Genomic DNA, 21,458 nt, shown 5'->3' on the forward strand with positions numbered 1-21,458 from the left:
CTCTCTCTCTCTCTCTCTGTCCCATTCTAAATGAATCCAAACAACAATAACACTCAGAACTACAGCTGGAATGGATATAATATTAATCCTGAGGCATTAACAGTCATTGGAGCTTCCTAGGGCCCCATCTCTATATCTCTTAATCTATCTTGCTCACCTTCGCACCTCTCTCTCGCTCTCTTGCTCACTCTCTCTTCAAATACTTTATGATAAGGCATAACCCTCCAACCAACTGAGAGGGGTGAAAGATAAACAAAGAGAGGAGGAGGAGGAAAAGATAGGGAGAGGAAAGGAGAGATGGAAGCAGGGAAACAGAGACTCTGGGAGGCAAAGAAAAGGCATTATTTGTACTGAGAAAGGGATTATGTGTGTGGGGCTGAAAGGGAGAAAATCTTTTGTGTGCTTTGTGTCAGAGTATCCCCTTCCCCATCATCTCTCACTCCTTTCCTTTTGGGTTCACAGTACCCCTTGCTCTCTCTCTCTCTTAGATCCAGGGTTTTCAGAGGCTTAGGTGTCTGGTCATTGGCAAATCCATAATCACTGACACGCACAATTTCCACTTGCTGGCTTTCTTATTTCTCTCAGGCATCATATTAATAGCCAGTGTTTAAGGTTAGCTCCGTCTAATCAAATACAGCAAATAGACCGTTCAGTCCCAGCTCACATACACATTCCCGCACGTGCACACACACACACACACACACACACACACACACACACACACACACACACACACACACACACACACACGGCAAATAAAGCACGGCGGGAGACCCTGAAACATGCTGAGCTGTGCCAAGTCCCAAATGCTATCCTACTCCCTATTTAGTGCACTACTTTTAACCAAGGTCAAAAGTAGTGCACTAAATAGGGAATAGGATGACCCAAAGGTAAAGCACTAAATGGGGAATAGGCTGAAAATGTACACTCGAATTTGGGCTCAGGTACATCCTGTTTCCATTGATCATCCATGAGATGTTTCTACAACTCGATTAGAGTCCACCTTGGGTAAATTCAAATGATTGGACATGATTTGAAAAGGCACACACCAGTCTATATTAGGTCCCACAGTTCAATTAAGAGTGCATGTCAGAGCAAAAACCAAGCCATGAGGTCTAAGGAATTGTCCGTAGAGCTCCGAAACAGGATTGTGTCGGGGCACAAATCTAGGGAATGTTACAAAATATGTCTGCAGCATTGAAGGTCCCTAAGAACACAGTGGCCTCCATCCTTCTTAAATGAAAGAAGTTTGGCACCACCAAGCTGGCTGCCCGGCCAAACTGAGCAATCGGGGGAGAAGGGCCTTGGTCAGGGAGTTGACCAAAAATTTGATGGCCACTCTGACAGAGCTCTAGAGTTCCTCTGTGGAGATGGGAGAACCTTCCAGAAGGACAACCATCTCTGCAGCACTCCAACAATCAGGCCTTTATGGTAGTGTGGCCAGACGGAAGCCACTCCTTTGTAAAAGGTGCATGACAGCATGCTTAGAGTTTGCCAAAAGGCACCTAAAGGACTCTCAGACCACGAGAAACAAGATTCTCTGGTCATATGAAACCACAATCGAACTCTTTGGCCTGAATGCCAAGAGCCACATCTGGAGGAAACCGGGAACAATCCCTACGGTGCAGCATGGTGGTGGCAGCATCATGCTGTGGGATGTGGGATACTCCAGAGTGCTCAGGACCTTGGACTGGGGCGAAGGTTGACCTTCCAACAGGACCACGACCCTAAGCACACAGCCAAGACAACACAGAAGTCTCTGAATGTCCTTGAGTGGCCCAGCCAGAGCCCGGAATTGAACCCAATCGAACATCTCTGGAGAGAACTGAAAATTGCTGTGCAGCATCGCTCCCCATCCAACCTGACAGAGCTTAAGGATCTGCAGAAAATAATGGGAAAAACTCCCATACAGATGTGCCAAACTTGCAGCGTCATACCCAAGAATACTCAATGCAGTAATCGCTGCCAAAGGTGCTTCAACAAAGTACTGAGTAAAGTGTCTGAATACTTCCAGTGGTTGCTCCTATAAAAGTTTTGCGATTATGCTGCGGTATTTAGAGGTCATTTGTGGTTTAGTACTGTACCCTGCGTCACCACTTCATTGCTACAGACCAGGGCAAGGGGGAGATAGAGCACTGATTATGCTTTTGTGTCTCTAACTGACAATGAATGGGCGACATAAACCTAAATAGAAACTGATAGTTGTGCACAATTTCAGTATTACGTACTAAAACTGTTGTTACACTGTTGTTACACTAGTTTTTATTATTTAATTGTGTTAGGATTATTTTGCTCTAGTGTAGCCCACTCCTGACCCATCACATTGTACAGCGCCTGAATGGTGCAACGGTCTAAGACACTGCATAGCCGTACAAGCTGTGTTGCTACAGATGCTGGTTCAATACCTGTGCTGGCCTCAACTGGGAGACCCCTGAGATGACTGTAGGTTTTGGTTTCTCCCCCTCTAAAAATATAAATAAAGCATTTGAAATAACAAACTGGCTTTATTTACAAATTAGTAACAATGTCTTACCCCATGTTCAAGAATGGCCCTTTTCTCGCTCATTTTACGTGATTTGAAAACAAAAACATCTCCAAAATACTATTTTTTACACAAAGCGATTATTATTATTTTTATTGTTAATTTAGAATGATATAAAAGCCCCTTGGATATTCTCACAGATATGTTATTAACCCTGTTATTAGCAGGAGATTATATATTGGTCATATTGGTCATGGCTCCCGAGTGGCGCACAATGGGATTGCCTTGCAGATCTCTAGCTGTATCCACTGAAAGCGCGTGAGGTTCAAGGCACGAGAGCAGGGGGCATGGGATGGGCTGCAGAGCCACGCACAGAAGACAAGACCTAGCCCATGGGGAAGGGAGGAGGAGGAAGGGAAAGGGGGGGGGGGGTCCCCCGCCACACTGGGAAGCACTTTAACACTTTAAGGGGAATTGCACTAATAAAGCGCTGACGAGGGAAACGTTCCCACTGTTCTTAGTGCCAGTCTGCACATTCAAACTAAAACAATGTAACTAAGAGAGCCATAACAAATTACTATGGAATAATTTTGATTCAATTTTTTTATTTAATTAGGCAAGTCAGTTAAGAACAAATTCTTATTTACAATGATGGCCTAGGAACAGTGGGTTAACTGCCTTGTTCAGGGGCAGAACAACAGTTTTTTACCTTGTCAGCTCGGGGATTCGATCTTAGCAACCTTTCGGTTATTGGCCCAAATTTCTAACCACTTGGCTACCTGCCGCCACAAATCACTGAATTACAGAAATATCCTCCAATCCTCTATATGTAATTATTGACGGAGAGTCATGTCAGATTTTTCGATATACTGTAGGCAACTTGAATCTCACTAGTGTTGAGTAATATGCTGTTAAAAGTGCTGTAGGTCTTAATTATTTAAAGAGTATATTGAAGTCAGAAGCAATAAGATTTGAAGCAATAGCCTACAACTATTTAGCTCCGTTTTGCACAGCTCTGAGACAAGCATGGTGACTGGACATTTTTATTTTGACCGAATCTCCGTTTTGTATTGGTTAGACTACAATTATACAATTGGAATAGAAACACCATAATATTAATACAATTAATTAGCAAAATTTATTAAAATTGTCCCATCTACTATGTTCTTACAAAAATGATTTATTTTTTCAATTCTCTAGTACAGACAATATTGAAGGCTATCAAATGCTTCTCATAGAAGCTCTCTGGTGGTCAAACTAGCACTAAATAGCATTAATGGTACCAGTGGTTAGCACTTAAATAATGTGCCATAGGATTCCGCGGCACCACGCAAGCTCTGGTGCCGCAAGCTGCAACTTTTAAAGGACAAACTGTGATATTTCCGGGTTTTATTTGTAATAAATTAGAAAAAATGTCTGAAAACCTGTTTTTGCTTTGTCATTATGGGGAATTGTATGTAGATTGATGAGGGAAAACAACTATGTGATCAATTTTAGAATAAGGCTGTAACATAACAAAATGTAGATAAAGTTAAGGGTTCTGAATATTTTCCGAAGGCACAGTATGTGTGCATGGACACATGCACACACACACACACACGCGCATGCACACACACATAGACAAGCTCCACTTAAACTGTGTATCTGAAATCGAAGAGGGCAATCGGCTTGGGTAAAAATGAAGAGAAAAATTACACCAAAGCAAAAGTCAACTTGATATGGGTCTCAGGGTGTATCCTTTGTGTCACAACTTAGACCTCCCCCTCCTCCTCCTGCCCTGGTGTGTGTGTGTGTTTTATGTCTATCTGTCTATCTATGTGTGTGTGTCCGTGTGTGCTTGTGTCCATCTATGTGTGTCTGTGTGGTTTTATGTGTGTGTCTTCACCTACCCTGACTCGGGCCACCTGTTGCGCGGCCTGTTCGTTCTCTCTCAGTGAGCCCATGTAGGCCTCCTTCTGGAAAAGGGGTGTGTTGTCATTGATATCCAGAACGTTGACCCACAGCCTGCCCGTGGTCTCCTCTCCACCCCCGTCCCGGGCCAGCACGGTCAGAGTGAATCGACGCATCAGCTCATAGTCCAGATTGCCCCACAGATGCACCCAGCCTGTCTCAGGGTCCAATGAAAACCTGGGGGAGAGGCATGTGACAGGACAATAACAATACACAGCATTCAAAAAATTAGACTTATTTAAATAAAAATACTATCATGCCCTTTGATAAAAGGTAGGAGAGTTCATTTATATGGTTTCTCAGTCTGTGTATTTAGGTGTGTCTTACTGGTCAGGCTCATCACTGAAGTAATACCGCACTGTCCCAAACGTGCCAAAGTCACCGTCTATAGCCTGAGGAGAGGGAAGAAAGTGATATTATTCAATGTTTGTATGCATGTATGCAGATTGAAGAGAGAGGAGAAGGGAAAGGCACCAGCAGTCTTTGGGTGACAATGACACACACAGGGACACATGACAGACCAAGGAACACATTTAAGCATAACACCCCACTGGATATTCAATGGATGGTCCTACAGTACACCCCCTAAAAACGCTAAGGCTGAATCCCAAATGACACCCAATTTCCTACATAGTGCTGTGTGAATAGGGTGCCATTTGACTGTGGCATTGGATTCCCTCAAAACAAGTAGAAGAACAAGAAGGTGCAAATCAAACCACCACTATGCAAGTAGGGTGTTTACACTTTCTGGTGAAGCAGCTGTGAATGCAAAAAAATATACATAAAAAACAGCATGTTTTGGTATATAGCTGAGGGATGTGACCAAGAAATGTTACCTCTCTCCAATTCAGATTCACTGACAGTCCATGACATCCACATGCTAGTTTAAAAATATTTGGAAGCTATACATAGTTTCTTTACATTATTTTTGTTTGTAAACAATTTAGTAATAAAATATATTTTTGGGCAATAGGCCATTTTGTGAAATAGTCCATGGCCGTCAGCACCCAGCAGTTTCCACTGTCTGTGGTGGGGAACGGCCCAACTACATCCACTCCCACCCTCTCCATGGGTGCCCCCACTGGGAACTGTTGGAGCTGAGCATGAGAGCGGCCTGGGGGGGACCTTTCTCACTGTGCAGGTGTCACAGCGGCGACAAAAGTCCTCCACATCCCTCTTGTGCTGCCCCCAGTAAAAGCCCTGAGTGGGCTGAGCGGCAGAGTGTTTTTGTGACCCCAAAGTGTCCAGTCTCCACCCCCCCATGAGTACTCTGAAGCACAGCCTCCCACAATGCTTTTGGGAACACCACCTGCCACCTCTCCTCTCCCATAGCTGACTCCTTCCATGCCCACTGTAGCACGCCACCAGCCAGCTGCAGTCTCTCAAACTTTGACCACAACCCTTTGGTCGCGAGTGAGAGCGCTGTCACCTCTTCCCATGGTGGCCTCATCTGCGCCTCTACCCACTGTAGCACTGGCTGTAGGTCTGTGTCCCGTCCCTGCTGCTGCTGCTCCCATTCAGCCACGTCGACAGTCTGCAGCTCACAGCAGACAGGCCCGCTCGCCCGACACACTGTGGCACAGACCCCCTCTGCACACAGCTCTCTCTCCCGTCACTCTCTCCACTCACAGTGGCGGCAGCCGTCTGCAGTACAGGGCCGACGGGACGTGGCGTTGGAGTGGCGTGCCCCTGTCCTGTACACCAATGCGAAGTCATACGGCTGAAGCTCCTCCAACCAGCGTGCCACCTGCCCCTCTGGCTCTCTGAACGACATGAGCCACTGGAGAGCAGAGTGGTCAGTCCTTACAGTAAAGGGCAGGCCACCCAGGTAGTACTTGAAGTGTTTGATGGAAGCCACAACAGCCAAGAGCTCCCGCCGGGTGACACAGTAGCGGCGCTCATGTTTGTCAAATGTTTTTCTGAAGTACGCCACCACTCTCTCCCCCTCTGGCCCCACCTAGGCCAGCACCCCACCCATGCCCACATTGCTCGCGTCTGTGTCCAGGATAAACGGCAAGGTGAGGTCAGGGGGGGCGAGCACGGGGGCCTCGATCAGTGCACGTTTCAGGGTGTTGAACGCCTCCTCACACTCCACTGTCCAAGTGAAGGCCTTGTCCTTCGGCAGCAGGCGGTTCAGGGGAGCAGCGACGCTTGAGAAGCCACGTACAAACCTCCTGTAGTACGAGGCAAGGCCCAGGAAGCTCTTTAGCTGACGCTGGTCGGTGGGTGTGGGCCAGTCTCTGACAGCCCCCACCTTGTCCTCCATGGTGCTGATCCCCTCCTTCTCCACTCGGTGACCCAAAAAGAACACCTCTCTCCTCATGAAGTGGCACTTCTCGGAGTGGAGCTTCAGACCTGCGGCAGCCACCCTCTTCAGCGCACGCCGTAGCGCCTCCAGGGCTGACTGGAAGGAGCTGCCATGGGCCAGGATGTCGTCGAGGTATACCAGACACTGCTGTCGGGGGATGCCATGTCCTCTGTTAGTGGAGAATGCAGCTTTGGCACTGGCCACTGGGGAGAGGGGTACCTGTCAGTAGCCACTGCGGAGGTCTAGTGAGGAAAACCAGGAGGACCACCTAAACCAGGTCCAGCGACTCATCGATACGTGGTATGGGGTATGAGTCCTTCCTGGTTACCTCATTCAGCCACCTGTAGTCCGCACAGAACCTCAGCTTGCCACCCTTCTTCGGAACCATGACGACTGGCGCCGCCCAGGGGCTGTCTGAGGGCTCGATGAAGTCTGCCCTCTGCATCTCCAACACAGCCTTGTCTGCCGCCTCCTGGCGTGCCAGCGGGATACGGCAGGGACGCATCTTGATGGGTCGAACATCACCTGTGTCAATCTCATGCTGCACCAGATGAGTCTGAACCACCTCTTCCTCATTCAGCGCAAAGCTGTCTCTGAATTCAAACAGCAACTGCCACAACCGTTCCTGCTGCTCGGGGTCAAGACCAACACAGTTCCTCCCCCATATCTCCCTCACTGCAGACAGTGTCCTCTCCTCTCCCATCTGGGGTAGCTGGGCTGGGGGGGTGCGGCCCGGGCTCACAGAGGGCTGTGTCATGGATGTAGCTGGGGGAATGTAACACACAGCCGTAGGTGACAGGGGGGCTGGGGAAAAGTCACACACAGATGTGGGGGGAGCCATGAGTCTCTGCTGCTTTAACTGTTGGAGTAAAGGGTTTGTTGGGTTGTGTGAATGTGACATTAGGGGGGGCCATGGTGACTGCCGGCCCTCCCTGGAAGCTCAGTGTGCCCCCATTTAGGTCTAACTGGCAGCCTGTGCTCCTAAGAAAGTCCAACCGCAGTATACAAGGGTCCTGCACAGCCGCCACCCACACAGGATGACGCACAGACCTGCCCCCTACTGTCAGAGTCATTAATCCCTTCCCTTTCATGGGTGCCAGCTCACCTGTGACTGTGCGGAACTGCACAGTTGTGGGCAACCTGGCACAATATCTGGCCTCACCAGGGTTACTGTGGACCCAGTGTCCGCCAGGGCAGAGTAGGGCCCCCCTCCACAGTGAAATGACAAAAGTCCCCAACAAAAGTCCCCAACACAGGTCCGGCCCACCACAACAACAGGCTCCATCCGCTTGCCCTCATCTGCTTCTGGGGGAAGTAGAGCCTTGCTTCCCCGTCTGTGCCGGTGGGCTCCTCCTGAAGAAGATGGTGGTTGGGATGGAAAGCAAGGGATCTAAACTACCCGGTCTATGCGGACCCCGAGCCGTTTCCCTGAGCTCTGGGGGACATGGGGCAATATCAGCGCAGATGGCCTGGCTGGCCACAACTCCAGCAGACCCTGGGACCAGGGCGTGTGTTTTGTGCCGCCTGTAGCGACACAGCACCATGAGTTCTGTCATTTCAGCCACCCATGCAGGCTTTTCAGTCTCCGGGCTGCTCTGCCCTCTAGCTCGCACAGAGGGTCTGTCACCCCCACCAAAGCCCCAGCTGAAGCCCCAGCCCACACCAACTCCCCATCCAAAGCCATATCCAAGGCTATCAGCAATGACTCAGGATGAGCCAGCTGGGTCTGTATGCGCAGCTCCGTAGGAGAGAGCGCCTGTATGAACTGGTCCCGTGCTAGAGAGGCTCTCAGTGTCATTAGCTAGCACCTGTAGAGGCTCTCCAGGCTGCCTGCGTCTATTACTCAGTTCGGAGCGCAGTAGCCCGGGCTGTACACAACTGTCCATAGCGCCTCCTCAGTGCTCCCGCTATAAAGCACCATAATCATGTCTGTCCTCGGGGCTAATCATTATCAAACAGGCCAGCGCTTCATCCGTGAGGCATAAAGCCAACTGCAGTGCCCTTTCTTCACCCGACCACCCCCAAAAATGAGCTAACAGTTCAAACTGAGCATGAAAAGCTTCCCAATCCGCCTTACCGGAATCTTAACAGATACGGACGCAGCCGGTAACTGGGCGAAGCCATGTTTGTTTACATCCTGAGCCCCAGATTCCTCGTCCCGCCGGGTCGATGTCACCCCTTCGGTCCACCCACTAGAATCCGCGCGAAACACAGTCGACGAAGGACTCATGCCCGCTTCAGCCGCCATCACTCTAACGTCCTCCCTCAAGCGGCCTCTGGGCTCCTCAGCCAGATCCTCCGACATCCATGCACGTGCACCTCCTTGGCCATAATCGTTCCCTACCTTCCCTTTTGTATTCCCTCGAAGCATTTTCAACCCCCGTTCTCACCTGCGGTAGCTAGCCACATAATTCAGCTAGCTAGCTAGCTGACTAACTTTTATCAACGTTTTTACTTCTGACACCAATGTAATGGCCTGACTAGATCATAAAGGAACAACTGTCCAGACAGAGGTTTGAGTTTACGAATCGACGGATTATTAAACCAACTTTACACAGGCTACTGTTTGGCCGTAGCCCACGCCAAATAAATGAAAGATAACCCACAAGCCAATCGTGACCTTCTCTTGTGAAGCCCAGACGAAAGAGAGAGAACAAAGGCTAAACCTGGTCTTAACTTCCACACCACTCCGCCAACTGCCCGGCATCAGAACATTCCAGGCATTCCCGTGATTGGAAGATAGCAGGTTGATTGGCATGTCGGACCCTGTGAACACTGGGTACTGGTAAGTACAACAAAACCACCTACTAGCCTAACACATAACACACAGCTGTCTGTGCGGGTCGCTACAATACAATCATACTAGCAAAGTTAATGATCACAAGTCAGTCATAATGTGGCTAATAGTCTAGCCTATCTATGTATATATACATTTATTTAGCAAGCTAAAAACAGAGCTTACGCTGTTGGGAGGATGTCATGTCATTATTTGACCGCAGTCAAGTCATTGGAGAAGTAGGTGAGTGACACTTTTTCCCCCCTCATATTGTTTATCGGTGGCTACAGCTAGAGATGCAGGTGTCATTTGGTTAGCTAGTTGATCAACCCTACTCCTCTGCCAGAGCAGCGCATCCAGTGTCAATGGTGCAGTGTGCGCTTACGAACAGACAATCTGACAACGCTCTGAATTTACGAACGACGCAGAGCGCACTCTGACACACTGAAGGCCATTTACGAACGCACCCTTAGTTGTCAATCAAATGTATTTGGCAGCGATCAAATGGACGGGCAGGCAAGTTCCCATTCAGTTGCCAAAACGAGGGTTGGGACAAGCATGCACTGGCAGGTAAACTGTAGGAAGAGCAGGCTACTATTCCTCCATTGTTTATCAGTGCAATTTTGAGGGCTAACTCGCTGAAAAAGTTTGAGAGAGTTTATCTAATGTTCCCTATTTAGATTTTGGCTCATCTCGCTCTGGATAGCTTTAGTTGTTGATCTTGTTGTTGTTGATGTGCCTAACTGAGGGAGTGAGCCTACCTTTTCATGGTTGTTTGATCAATAGACAGGACTGTAAAGTTCCCAAATGTAAGAGCCTCCCCTGGTATTTACATATTTGCAGAAATCCATTCAGGTGTATTTTGTGGCTTTTGGCTAATGCGTTCTATTGGCAACGTTGTGCTGTTGCTACTGCCTGAAAACACAGTCCAGTTCGAAGTGAATTATGGAAGGCCCATGAGGCAAATGGCTTATTTGCATAAAGGCCTACTGTAGCTCTGACTGACTATGGCTCACCCATCTGTGAAGACTCCGGTCCTGGACTAGACAGATGTTTTTATTAGGTTTTATTTACTGCACTGTCTATTAATTGCTCAAACGCATGGCCGCTTTCCCACTATAATGCTATAGAATTTTCACAAATGCCATACTATATGTCATTCCCAAACATTCTATGAATTTATGAAAATGTGAAAATGACCATATCTAAGTGCTCACTTGTCAGAATAAAAACAAATCTCATATTCTTCCTGGGGGTGTATATGAACAGATTTGATGTTGCTAAAATGCTGTCAGTTCTAATTTAAGTCTCCACTCCTACCTTCAATTCAAAAGTAAGGAGAAAAAAAATCCCAATTTATTTCATTGTTAGATTTTATTAAAAGGGGCCATCTGTGATTGCTATTTCAATTTGTGAGCTTTTAAAATAATGACTTATACCGATTGATTCTTGTAGAATATATAACTTTAATAACTATAAATGCCTCGTGAGCCTAGTTCAACTGTCATACCCCACCAGAACCCCAAATAAGCTTGTTTTACTCAATTGTTTGTAACAATGCAATCGTAAACAAACACTGTATAGCCTCAAAACATTATTAAAACTATAATTTTGAAATCATTGTTTGTCAGTCCTTGCATCCATAGCTCTTTCTATGAAGATGAGTGGTTACATTTCTCCGTCCCCATCTATTTACTACAACAGAGGCGGGGTAGCCGCTTTGTTATTGTTTGAATTGCAGATTGCCCCTCATGCTCTATGATTATGTGTGCACATAATTGAAAAAAACTATCCTTAATGATTAACAGGACAACACAGTAACAACGAATGAGGACAATAATTAAGTATTGATAAAGACACAGGTAGCAATGTTATTGCTCTGGTTGGCAGGTCCACAGGCTGTCCCTACGGGTGTGGTATGTATCTGTTTTACGTTTTGGGGAATAAAATTGCCCATATGTCTGCATATTTCTCACAGTGTAAGAGGAAATGCAGATCTATCTCAAACTTTCTCTGGGGGCAGAGTGCACAGCCTGTCCTCTCTGGGTAGCCTGATCAGCCTGTGACGGCCGGTCTCTATGTCCAACGTGTTCACTGAGTCTGTACATTGTGCTTTTCTCAGTTCTCTCTCGCTCGCTCTCTCTCTGACCCTTTATTTGTTGGCAAGCATGCTAAGAGCATATCAAACCTCAACATAGATGTCTAGAAAGGTGGGAGAGTGACAGAGAGAATTTAAGAGCCCCAGGACAGCAACACAATTAGACCCAACCAAATTATGATGAAGCAAAAAGATAACTATTTGACACACTGGAATGAATCAACCACAAAACAGAGCAAATTGGAATGCTATATGGCCCAAAACAGAGATTACACAGTGGCAGAATACCTGACCAGTGTGACTAACTATGTACAGACTTAGTGGCCTAGTCTTGCTATGTAGAGAAGTCGTCATAGGTAGACCTGGCCATCGAGAGAATGTGCACACTGCCCACAAAATGAGATGGAATCTGAGCTTCCTAACCTCCAGCCAAATGTCTGACCACAGTAGAGATACATACAGTGCCTTGCGAAAGTATTCGGCCCCCTTGAACTTTGCGACCTTTTGCCACATTTCAGGCTTCAAACATGAAGATATAAAACTGTATTTTTTTGTGAAGAATCAACAACAAGTGGGACACAATCATGAAGTGGAACGACATTTATTGGATATTTCTAACTTTTTTAACAAATCAAAAACTGAAAAATTGGGCGTGCAAAATTATTCAGCCCCCTTAAGTTAATACTTTGTAGCGCCACCTTTTGCTGCGATTAAAGCTGTAAGTCGCTTGGGGTATGTCTCTATCAGTTTTGGGCAATTTTTTTCCCATTCCTCCTTGCAAAACAGCTCGAGCTCAGTGAGGTTGGATGGAGAGCATTTGTGAACAGCAGTTTTCAGTTCTTTCCACAGATTCTCGATTGGATTGGTCTGGACTTTGACTTGGCCATTCTAACACCTGGATATGTTTATTTTTTAACCATTCCATTGTAGATTTTGCTTTATGTTTTGGATCATTGTCTTGTTGGAAGACAAATCTCCGTCCCAGTCTCAGGTCTTTTGCAGACTCCATCAGGTTTTCTTCCAGAATGGTCCTGTATTTGGCTCCATCCATCTTCCCATCAATTTTAACCATCTTCCCTGTCCCTGCTGAAGAAAAGCAGGCCCAAACCATGATGCTGCCACCACCATGTTTGACAGTGGGGATGGTGTGTTCAGCTGTGTTGCTTTTACGCCAAACATAACGTTTTGCATTGTTGCCAAAAAGTTCAATTTTGGTTTCATCTGACCAGAGCACCTTCTTCCACATGTTTGGTGTGTCTCCAAGGTGGCTTGTGGCAAACTTTAAACGACACTTTTTATGGATATCTTTAAGAAATGGCTTTCTTCTTGCCACTCTTCCATAAAGGCCAGATTTGTGCAATATACGACTGATTGTTGTCCTATGGACAGAGTCTCCCACCTCAGCTGTAGATCTCTGCAGTTCATCCAGAGTGATCATGGGCCTCTTGGCTGCATCTCTGATCAGTCTTCTCCTTGTATGAGCTGAAAGTTTAGAGGGACGGCCAGGTCTTGGTAGATTTGCAGTGGTTCTGATACTCCTTCCATTTCAATATTATCGCTTGCACAGTGCTCCTTGAGATGTTTAAAGCTTGGGAAATCTTTTTGTATCCAAATCCGGCTTTAAACTTCTTCACAACAGTATCTCGGACCTGCCTGGTGTGCTCCTTGTTCTTCATGATGCTCTCTGCGCTTTTAACGGACCTCTGAGACTATCACACTGCAGGTGCATTTACACGGAGACTTGATTACACACAGGTGGATTGTATTTATCATCATTAGTCATTTAGGTCAACATTGGATCATTCAGAGATCCTCACTGAACTTCTGGAGAGAGTTTGCTGCACTGAAAGTAAAGGGGCTGAATAATTTTGCACGCCCAATTTTTCAGTTTTTGATTTGTTAAAAAAGTTTGAAATATCCAATAAATGTCGTTCCACTTCATGATTGTGTCCCACTTGTTGTTGATTCTTCACAAATATCTTTATGTTTGAAGCCTGAAATGTGGCAAAAGGTCGCAAAGTTCAAGGGGTCCGAATACTTTCGCAAGGCACTGTATTTCCCACAAAGAATTTGAAAAAAAAATCTAACATTGATAAACTCCCATATCCGTTGTTTAGGCGAATACCGCAGATACAACCACAGCAGCAGATGTGTGGCCCACTGCCATGACTCTTGAAATGTGTGGAGGCAGGTAGCCTAGTGGTTAGAGCGTTTGACTAGTAACTGGAAGGTTGCAAGATAGATTCCCCGATCTGACAAGGTAAAAATATGTCGTTCTGCCCTTAACCTGTTAGAGCTCTAGGGGCGCTATTTCATTTTTGGATAAAAAACGTTCCCGTTTTAAGCGCGATATTTTGTCACGAAAAGATGCTCGACTATGCATATTCTTGACAGTTTTGGAAAGAAAACACTCTGAAGTTTCAGAATCTGCAAAGATTTTGTCTGTAAGTGCCCCAGAACTCATTCTACAGGCGAAACCAAGATGATGCATCACCCAGGAATTAGCAGAATTTCTGAAGCTCTGTTTTCCATTCTCTCCTTATATGGCTGTGATTGCGCAACGAATGAGCCTACACTTTCTGTCGTTCGCCCAAGGTCTTAGCAGCATTGTGACGTATTTGTAGGCATATCATTGGAAGATTGACCATAAGAGACTACATTTCCCAAGTGTCCGCCTGGTGTCCTGCGTCGAATTCGGTGCGCAATTGCCAGCTGCTTCCACTTTACCATTTGATTCAGGGGAGAAAGCATGTGTCCAAGAACGATGTATCAATGAAGAGATATGTGAAAAACACCTTGATGATTGATTCTAAACAACGTTTGCCATGTTTTCAGTCGATATTATGGAGTTAATTTGGAAAAAAGTTTGCGTTTTGAGGACTGAATTTATGGATTTTTTTTGGTGGCCAAATGTGATGTATAAAACGGAGCTATTTCTAATACACAAGGAATCTTTTTGGAAAAACTGAGCATCTGCTATCTAACTGAGAGTATCCTCATTGAAAACATCAGAAGTTCTTCAAAGGTAAATTATTTTATTTGAAGGCTTTTATGTTTTTGTTAATGTTGCGTGCTGGATGCTAACGCTAATGCTAACGCTAAATGCTAACGCGAAATGCTAACTCTAGCTAGCTACTTTTACACAAATTATTGTTTTCCTATGGTTGAGAAGCATATTTTGAAAATCTGAGATGACAGTGTTGTTTACAAAAGGCTAAGCTTGAGAGATGGCATATTTATTTCATTTCATTTGCGATTTTCATAAATAGTTAACGTTGTGTTATGCTAATGAGCTTGCTGATAGATTTACACAATCCTGGATACAGGGTTTTTTTCATAGCTAAACGTGACGCAGAAAACGGAGCGATTTGTCCTAAACAAATAATCTTTCAGGAAAAACTGAACATTTGCTATCTGAGAGTCTCCTCATTGAAAACATCTGAAGTTCTTCAAAGGTAAATGATTTTTTTGAATGCTTTTCTGTTTTTTTGTGTAAATGTTGCCAGCTGAATGTTAATGCTAAATGCTACGTTAGCCATCAATACTGTTACACAAATGCTTGTTTTGCAATGGTTGAGAAGCATATTTTGAAAATCTGAGATGACAGTGTTGTTAACAAAAGGCTAAGCTTGAGAGCTAGCATATTTATTTCATTTCATTTGCGATTTTCATGAATAGTTAACGTTGCGTTATGGTAATGAGCTTGAGTCTGTATTCACGAACCCGGATCCGGGATGGGGAGATCAGAAAGGTTAAAAAGGCAGGTAACCCACTGTTCCTAGGCCGTCATTGAAAATAAGAATTTGTTCTTAACTGACTTGCCTAGTTAAATAAAGGTTAAAAGAAATAAAAATAATGTCTTTACCATTTTGAGACTTTTGAGTGCGTTGTTTACTGTTCATTTCTAATATATTTTTGTTTATGTTGTTTTGCGACTTCTCACTTTTGTTTATTGTTCATTTCACTTGCTTTGGCAATGTAAACACTTTTTTTCCATGCCAATAAAGCCCCATTGAATTGATAGAGAGAGAAGTGTGTGTATGTGTGTGTGTGTGTGTGAGATATATACATCTAAGTGATTGTGTTTGCGGTTCCTCCACACAAATCCACCTGCTATTTGCTTAGTTGATCTACCCCTCAAAGAATCAAACATCTCAAGCGAGACCCTCCAACATAATCTCCAGTCATGATTGAACCATTCCTCTAACGCTAATGTCTTTCACGCATAAAATCCCACATTCACACTTCCTAGTTCTTCGTCCTCCGTTTGTGTAGGTCGGTTTTAAAATATTTGGAGGTGAAAGCTTGATGACAGAGAGTTAGAGAGGAACACAGATAATCAGGCCATACCATCTCAGGTCGAGGAGCGTTGCTTTTATGGCTTATATGACCTGGAATTTGAATTACAGAGCTCCTAAAATTACTTTTCTGCTGGGCTCTGAGGAATGGGGGGTGTGGAAAGGGAAACCAATTATGGTCTACCAGGCCTGCTGTCAAGCAGACACTACCCTCCAAACACAGACAATCCCCTCTCCTCCCGGCCCTACACACCTAAACACCTCCACACAAACAGCAATTCACACGCACATGCACACACCATCATGTCCGTAATATAGAGTCAATAGCTTCGCAACTACGTAAAATGCACCAATACCAACATACGCACGCGTGGGAGCACACGCATACACACCAGTAAAGATGTCCAGTATCTGTCAAGTAGTGTGGTGGAGAGCACACAGCTGTGACGAAGATGCAGCCAACAGAGCAGTCCATCTTTCTCTCTCAAATTGAAATTCATATCCAAATTGAATATGCTTTAATGGCATGAATAACAAGGTCAATGTTGACAAAGCAAAGTGATACACACAAAGATGACAGTAACATTGACAGCAATAAAAATAGTAGATATATTTAAAAACAAAAAATAATGGTCAACGTTTAGAATTGAAAAAATATATATACAGTGCCTTTGCGAAAGTATTCGGCCCCCTTGAACTTTGCGACCTTTTGCCACATTTCAGGCTTCAAACATAAAGATATAAAACTGTATTTTTTTGTGAAGAATCAACAACAAGTGGGACACAATCATGAAGTGGAACGACATTTATTGGATATTTCAAACTTTTTGAACAAATCAAAATTGGGCCTGCAAAATTATTCAGCCCCTTTACTTTCAGTGAAGCAAACTCTCTCCAGAAGTTCAGTGAGGATCTCTGAATGATCCAATGTTGACCTAAATGACTAATGATGATAAATACAATCCACCTGTATGTAATCAAGTCTCCGTATAAATGCACCTGCACTGTGATAGTCTCAGAGGTCCGTCAAAAGCGCAGAGAGCATCATGAAGAACAAGGAACACACCAGGCAGGTCCGAGATACTGTTGTGAAGAAGTTTAAAGTCGGATTTGGATTCAAAAAGATTTCCCAAGCTTTAAACATCCCAAGGAGCACTGTGCAAGCGATAATATTGAAATGGAAGGAGTATCAGACCACTGCAAATCTACCAAGACCTGGCCTTCCCTCTAAACGTTCAGCTCATACAAGGAGAAGACTGATCAGAGATGCAGCCAAGAGGCCCATGATCACTCTGGATGAACTGCAGAGATCTACAGCTGAGGTGGGAGACTCTGTCCATAGGACAACAATCAGTCGTATATTGCACAAATCTGGCCTTTATGGAAGAGTGGCAAGAAGAAAGCCATTTCTTAAAGATATCCATAAAAAGTGTCGTTTAAAGTTTGCCTCAAGCCACCTGGGATACACACCAAACATGTGGAAGAAGGTGCTCTGGTCAGATGAAACCAAAATTGAACTTTTTGGCAACAATGCAAAATGTTATGTTTGGCGTAAAAGCAACACAGCTGAACACACCATCCCCACTGTCAAACATGGTGGTGGCAGCATCATGGTTTGGGCCTGCTTTTCTTCAGCAGGGACAGGGAAGATGGTTAAAATTGATGGGAAGATGGATGGAGCCAAATACAGGACCATTCTGGAAGAAAACCTGATGGAGTCTGCAAAAGACCTGAGACTGGGACGGAGATTTGTCTTCCAACAAGACACTGATCCAAAACATAAAGCAAAATCTACAATGGAATGGTTCAAAAATAAACATATCCAGGTGTTAGAATGGCCAAGTCAAAGTCCAATCGAGAATCTGTGGAAAGAACTGAAAACTGCTGTTCACAAATGCTCTCCATCCAACCTCACTGAGCTCGAGCTGTTTTGCAAGGAGGAATGGGAAAAAATGTCAGTCTCTCGATGTGCAAAACTGATAGAGACATACCCCAAGCGACTTACAGCTGTAATCGCAGCAAAAGGTGGCGCTACAAAGTATTAACTTAAGGGGGCTGAATAATTTTGCACGCCCAATTTTTCAGTTTTTGATTTGTTAAAACAGTTTGAAATATCCAATAAATGTTGTTCCACTTCATGACTGTGTCCCACTTGCTGTTGATTCTTCACAAAAAAATACAGTTTTATATCTTTATGTTTGAAGCCTGAAATGTGGCAATAGGTCGCAAAGTTCAAGGGGGCCGAATACTTTCGCAAGGCACTGTATATATATATATTTTTTTTGCTTTGTCAACATTGAACTTGTTATTCATGCCATTAAAGCATATTCAATTTGTCATCTTTGTGTGTATATACTGTACACTGCTCAAAAAATAAAGGGAACACTAAAGTAACACATCCTAGATCTGAATGAAATATTCTTATTAAATAATTTTTTCTTTACATAGTTGAATGTGCTGACAACAAAATCACACAAAAATGATCAATGGAAAGGTCTGGATTTGGAGTCACACTCAAAATTAAAGTGAAAACCAAGCTGATCCAACTTTGATGTAATGTCCTTAAAACAAGTCAAAATGAGGCTCAGTAGTGTGTGTGGCCTCCACGTGCCTGTATGACCTCCCTACAACGCCTGGGCATGCTCCTGATGAGGTGGCAGATGGTCTCCTGAGGGATCTCCTCCCAGACCTGGACTAAAGCATCCGCCATCTCCTGGACAGTCTGTGGTGCAACATGGCGTTGGTGGATGGAGTGAGACATGATGTCCCAGATGTGCTCAATTGGATTCAGGTCTTGGGAACGGGTGGGCCAGTCCATAGCATCAATATCTTCCTCTTGCAGGAACTGCTGACACACTCCAGCCACATGCAGTCTAGCATTGTCTTGCAGTAGGAGGAACCCAGGGCCAACCACACCAGCATATGGTCTCACAAGGGGTCTGAGGATCTCATCTCGGTATCTAATGGCAGTCAGGCTACCTCTGGCGAGCACATGGAGGGCTGTGCGGCCCCCCAAAGAAATGCCATCCCACACCATGACTGACCCACCGCCAAACCGGTCATGCTGGAGGATGTTGCAGGCAGCAGAACGTTCTCCACGGCGTCTCCAGACTGTCACATCTGTCACATGTGCTCAGTGTGAACCTGCTTTCATCTGTGAAGAGCACAGGGCGCCAGTGGCGAATTTGCCAATCTTGGTGTTCTCTGGCAAATGCCAAACGTCCTGCACGGTGTTGGGCTGTAAGCACAACCCCCACCTGTGGACGTCGGGCCCTCATACCACCCGCATGGAGTCTGTTTCTGACCGTTTGAGCAGACACATGCACATTTGTGGCCTGCTGGAGGTCATTTTGCAGGGCTGTGGCAGTGGTCCTCCTGCTCCTCCTTGCACAAAGGCGGAGGTAGCGGTCCTGCTGCTGGGTTGTTGCCCTCCTACGGCCTCCTCCACGTCTCCTGATGTACTGGCCTGTCTCCTGGTAGCGCCTCCATTCTCTGGACACTACGCTGACAGACACAGCAAACCATCTTGCCACAGCTCGCATTGATGTGCCATCCTGGATGAGCTGCACTACCTGAACCACTTGTGTGTGTTGTAGACTCCGTCTCATGCTACCACTAGAGTGAAAGCACCGCCAGCATTCAAAAGTGACCAAAACATCAGCCAGGAAGCATAGGAACTGAGAAGTGGTCTGTGGTTATCACCTGCAGAACCACTCCTTTATTGGGGGTGTCTTGCTAATTGCCTATAATGTCCACCTGTTGTCTATTCAATTTGCACAACAGCATGTGAAATGTATTGTCAATCAGTGTTGCTTCCTAAGTGGACAGTTTGATTTCACAGAAGTGTGATTGACTTGGAGTTACATTGTGTTGTTTAAGTGTTCCCTTTATTTTTTTGAGCAGTGTATATATACACACACACACAGTTCCGGTCAAAAGTTTGAACACACCTTCTCATTCCAGGGTTTTTATTTATTTTTAGTATTTTCTACATTGTACAATTATAGTGAAGACATCAACACTATAAAATAACATATGAATCATGTATTAACCAAAAAAGTGCTAAACAAATCCAAATATATTTTATATTTGAGATAGTAGCCTTAATCAAATCAAATGTTATGTCACATGCACAGAATACAACAGGTGTTACAGAGAAATTCTTACTTACAAGCCCTGAACTAACAATGCAGTTTTAAGATAAAAGAATAATACATATTTCAAATAATTAAGGAGCAACAATAAAATAACAGAAGCTAGGCTATATACAGGAGGTTTCGGTACAGAGTCAATGTGCGGGGGCACCGGTTAATTGAGGTAATATGTACATGTAGGTAGAGGTAAAGTGACTATGCATGGATAATAAATAGAGCGTAGCAGCAGTGTAGAAATGGGGGGTGGGGTGGGTACAATGCAAATAGTCTGGGTAGCCATTTGATTAGCTGTTCAGGAGTCTTATGGCTTGGGGGTAAAAGCTGTCTTTTGGACCTAGACTTGGCGCTCTGCTACCGCTTGCCATGTGGTAGCAGAGAGAACAATCTATGACTAGGGTGGCTGGGGTCCTTGGCAATTTTTTGGGCCTTCCTCTTGGTATAGAGGTCCTGGATGGCAGGAAGCTTGGCCCCAGTGATGTACTGGGCCGTACGCACTACGTTCTGTAGTGCCTTGCGGTCAGAGGCGGAGCAGTTGCGATACCAGGCGGTGATGCAACCAGTGCTCTCGATGGTGCAGATGTATAACTTTTTGAAGATCTGAGGACCTGTGCCAAATCTTCTCAGTGAATAGGAGTTGTCGTGCCCTCTTTACGACTGTCTTGGTGTGTTTGGACTAGGTTAGTTTGTTGGTGATGTGGACACCAAGGAACTTGAAGTTCCCAACCTGTTCTACTACAGCCCCATAGATGAGAATGGGGGCATGCTCGGTCCTCCGTTTTCTGTAGTCCACAACCATCTCCTTTTTGATCACGTTGAGAGAGAGGTTGTTATCCTGGCACCACACTGCCAGGTCTTTGACCTCCTCCCTATAGGCTGTCTCATCGTTATCAGTGATCACTGTTGTGTCGTCTGCAAACTTAATGATGGTGTTGGAGTCGTGCTTGGCCATGCAGTCATGGGTGAACAGGGAGTACAGGAGGGGACTGAGCACGCACCCCTGAGGGGCCCCTGTGTTGAGGATCATCATGGCAGCGTGGCCCGTCTGGAAGTCCAGGATCCAGTTGCAAAGGAGGTGTTTAGTCCCAGGGTCCTTAGCTTAGTGATGAACTTTGAGGGCAATTGGGTGTTGAACACTGAGCTCTAGTCAATGAATAGCATTCTCACATAGGTGTTCCTTTTGGCCAGGTGGGAAAGGACAGTGTGGAGTGCAATAGAGATTGCATTATCTGTGGATCTGTTGGGCGGTATGCAAATTGTAGTGGATCTAGGGTTTCTGGGATGATGGTGTTTATGTGAGCCATGACCAGCCTTTCATGACTACAGACATGAGTGCCACAGGTTAGTAGTCATTTAGGAAGGTTACCATGGTGTTCTTGGGCAAAGGGACTATGG

The 21,458-nt window shown here is 45.3% G+C and overlaps 1 protein-coding gene across 1 annotated transcript in view; it reads right to left on the minus strand.

Moving 5' to 3' along the window:
- The window catches only part of LOC110492868 (cadherin-23), a 588,267-nt gene that overhangs the window by 250,402 nt on the left and 316,407 nt on the right, over positions 1-21,458 (minus strand). Inside the window, exons 14-15 of the mRNA XM_036946709.1 lie at positions 4,760-4,824; positions 4,372-4,609 (exon numbers count right to left, since the gene is read on the minus strand). Coding sequence (XP_036802604.1) covers positions 4,372-4,609; positions 4,760-4,824 — 303 coding nt within the window. The remainder of the gene's footprint in view (positions 1-4,371; positions 4,610-4,759; positions 4,825-21,458) is intronic.

This window comes from Oncorhynchus mykiss, chromosome 16, assembly GCF_013265735.2.
Source record: "Oncorhynchus mykiss isolate Arlee chromosome 16, USDA_OmykA_1.1, whole genome shotgun sequence".
In the NCBI taxonomy this organism is placed as follows: domain Eukaryota; kingdom Metazoa; phylum Chordata; class Actinopteri; order Salmoniformes; family Salmonidae; genus Oncorhynchus; species Oncorhynchus mykiss.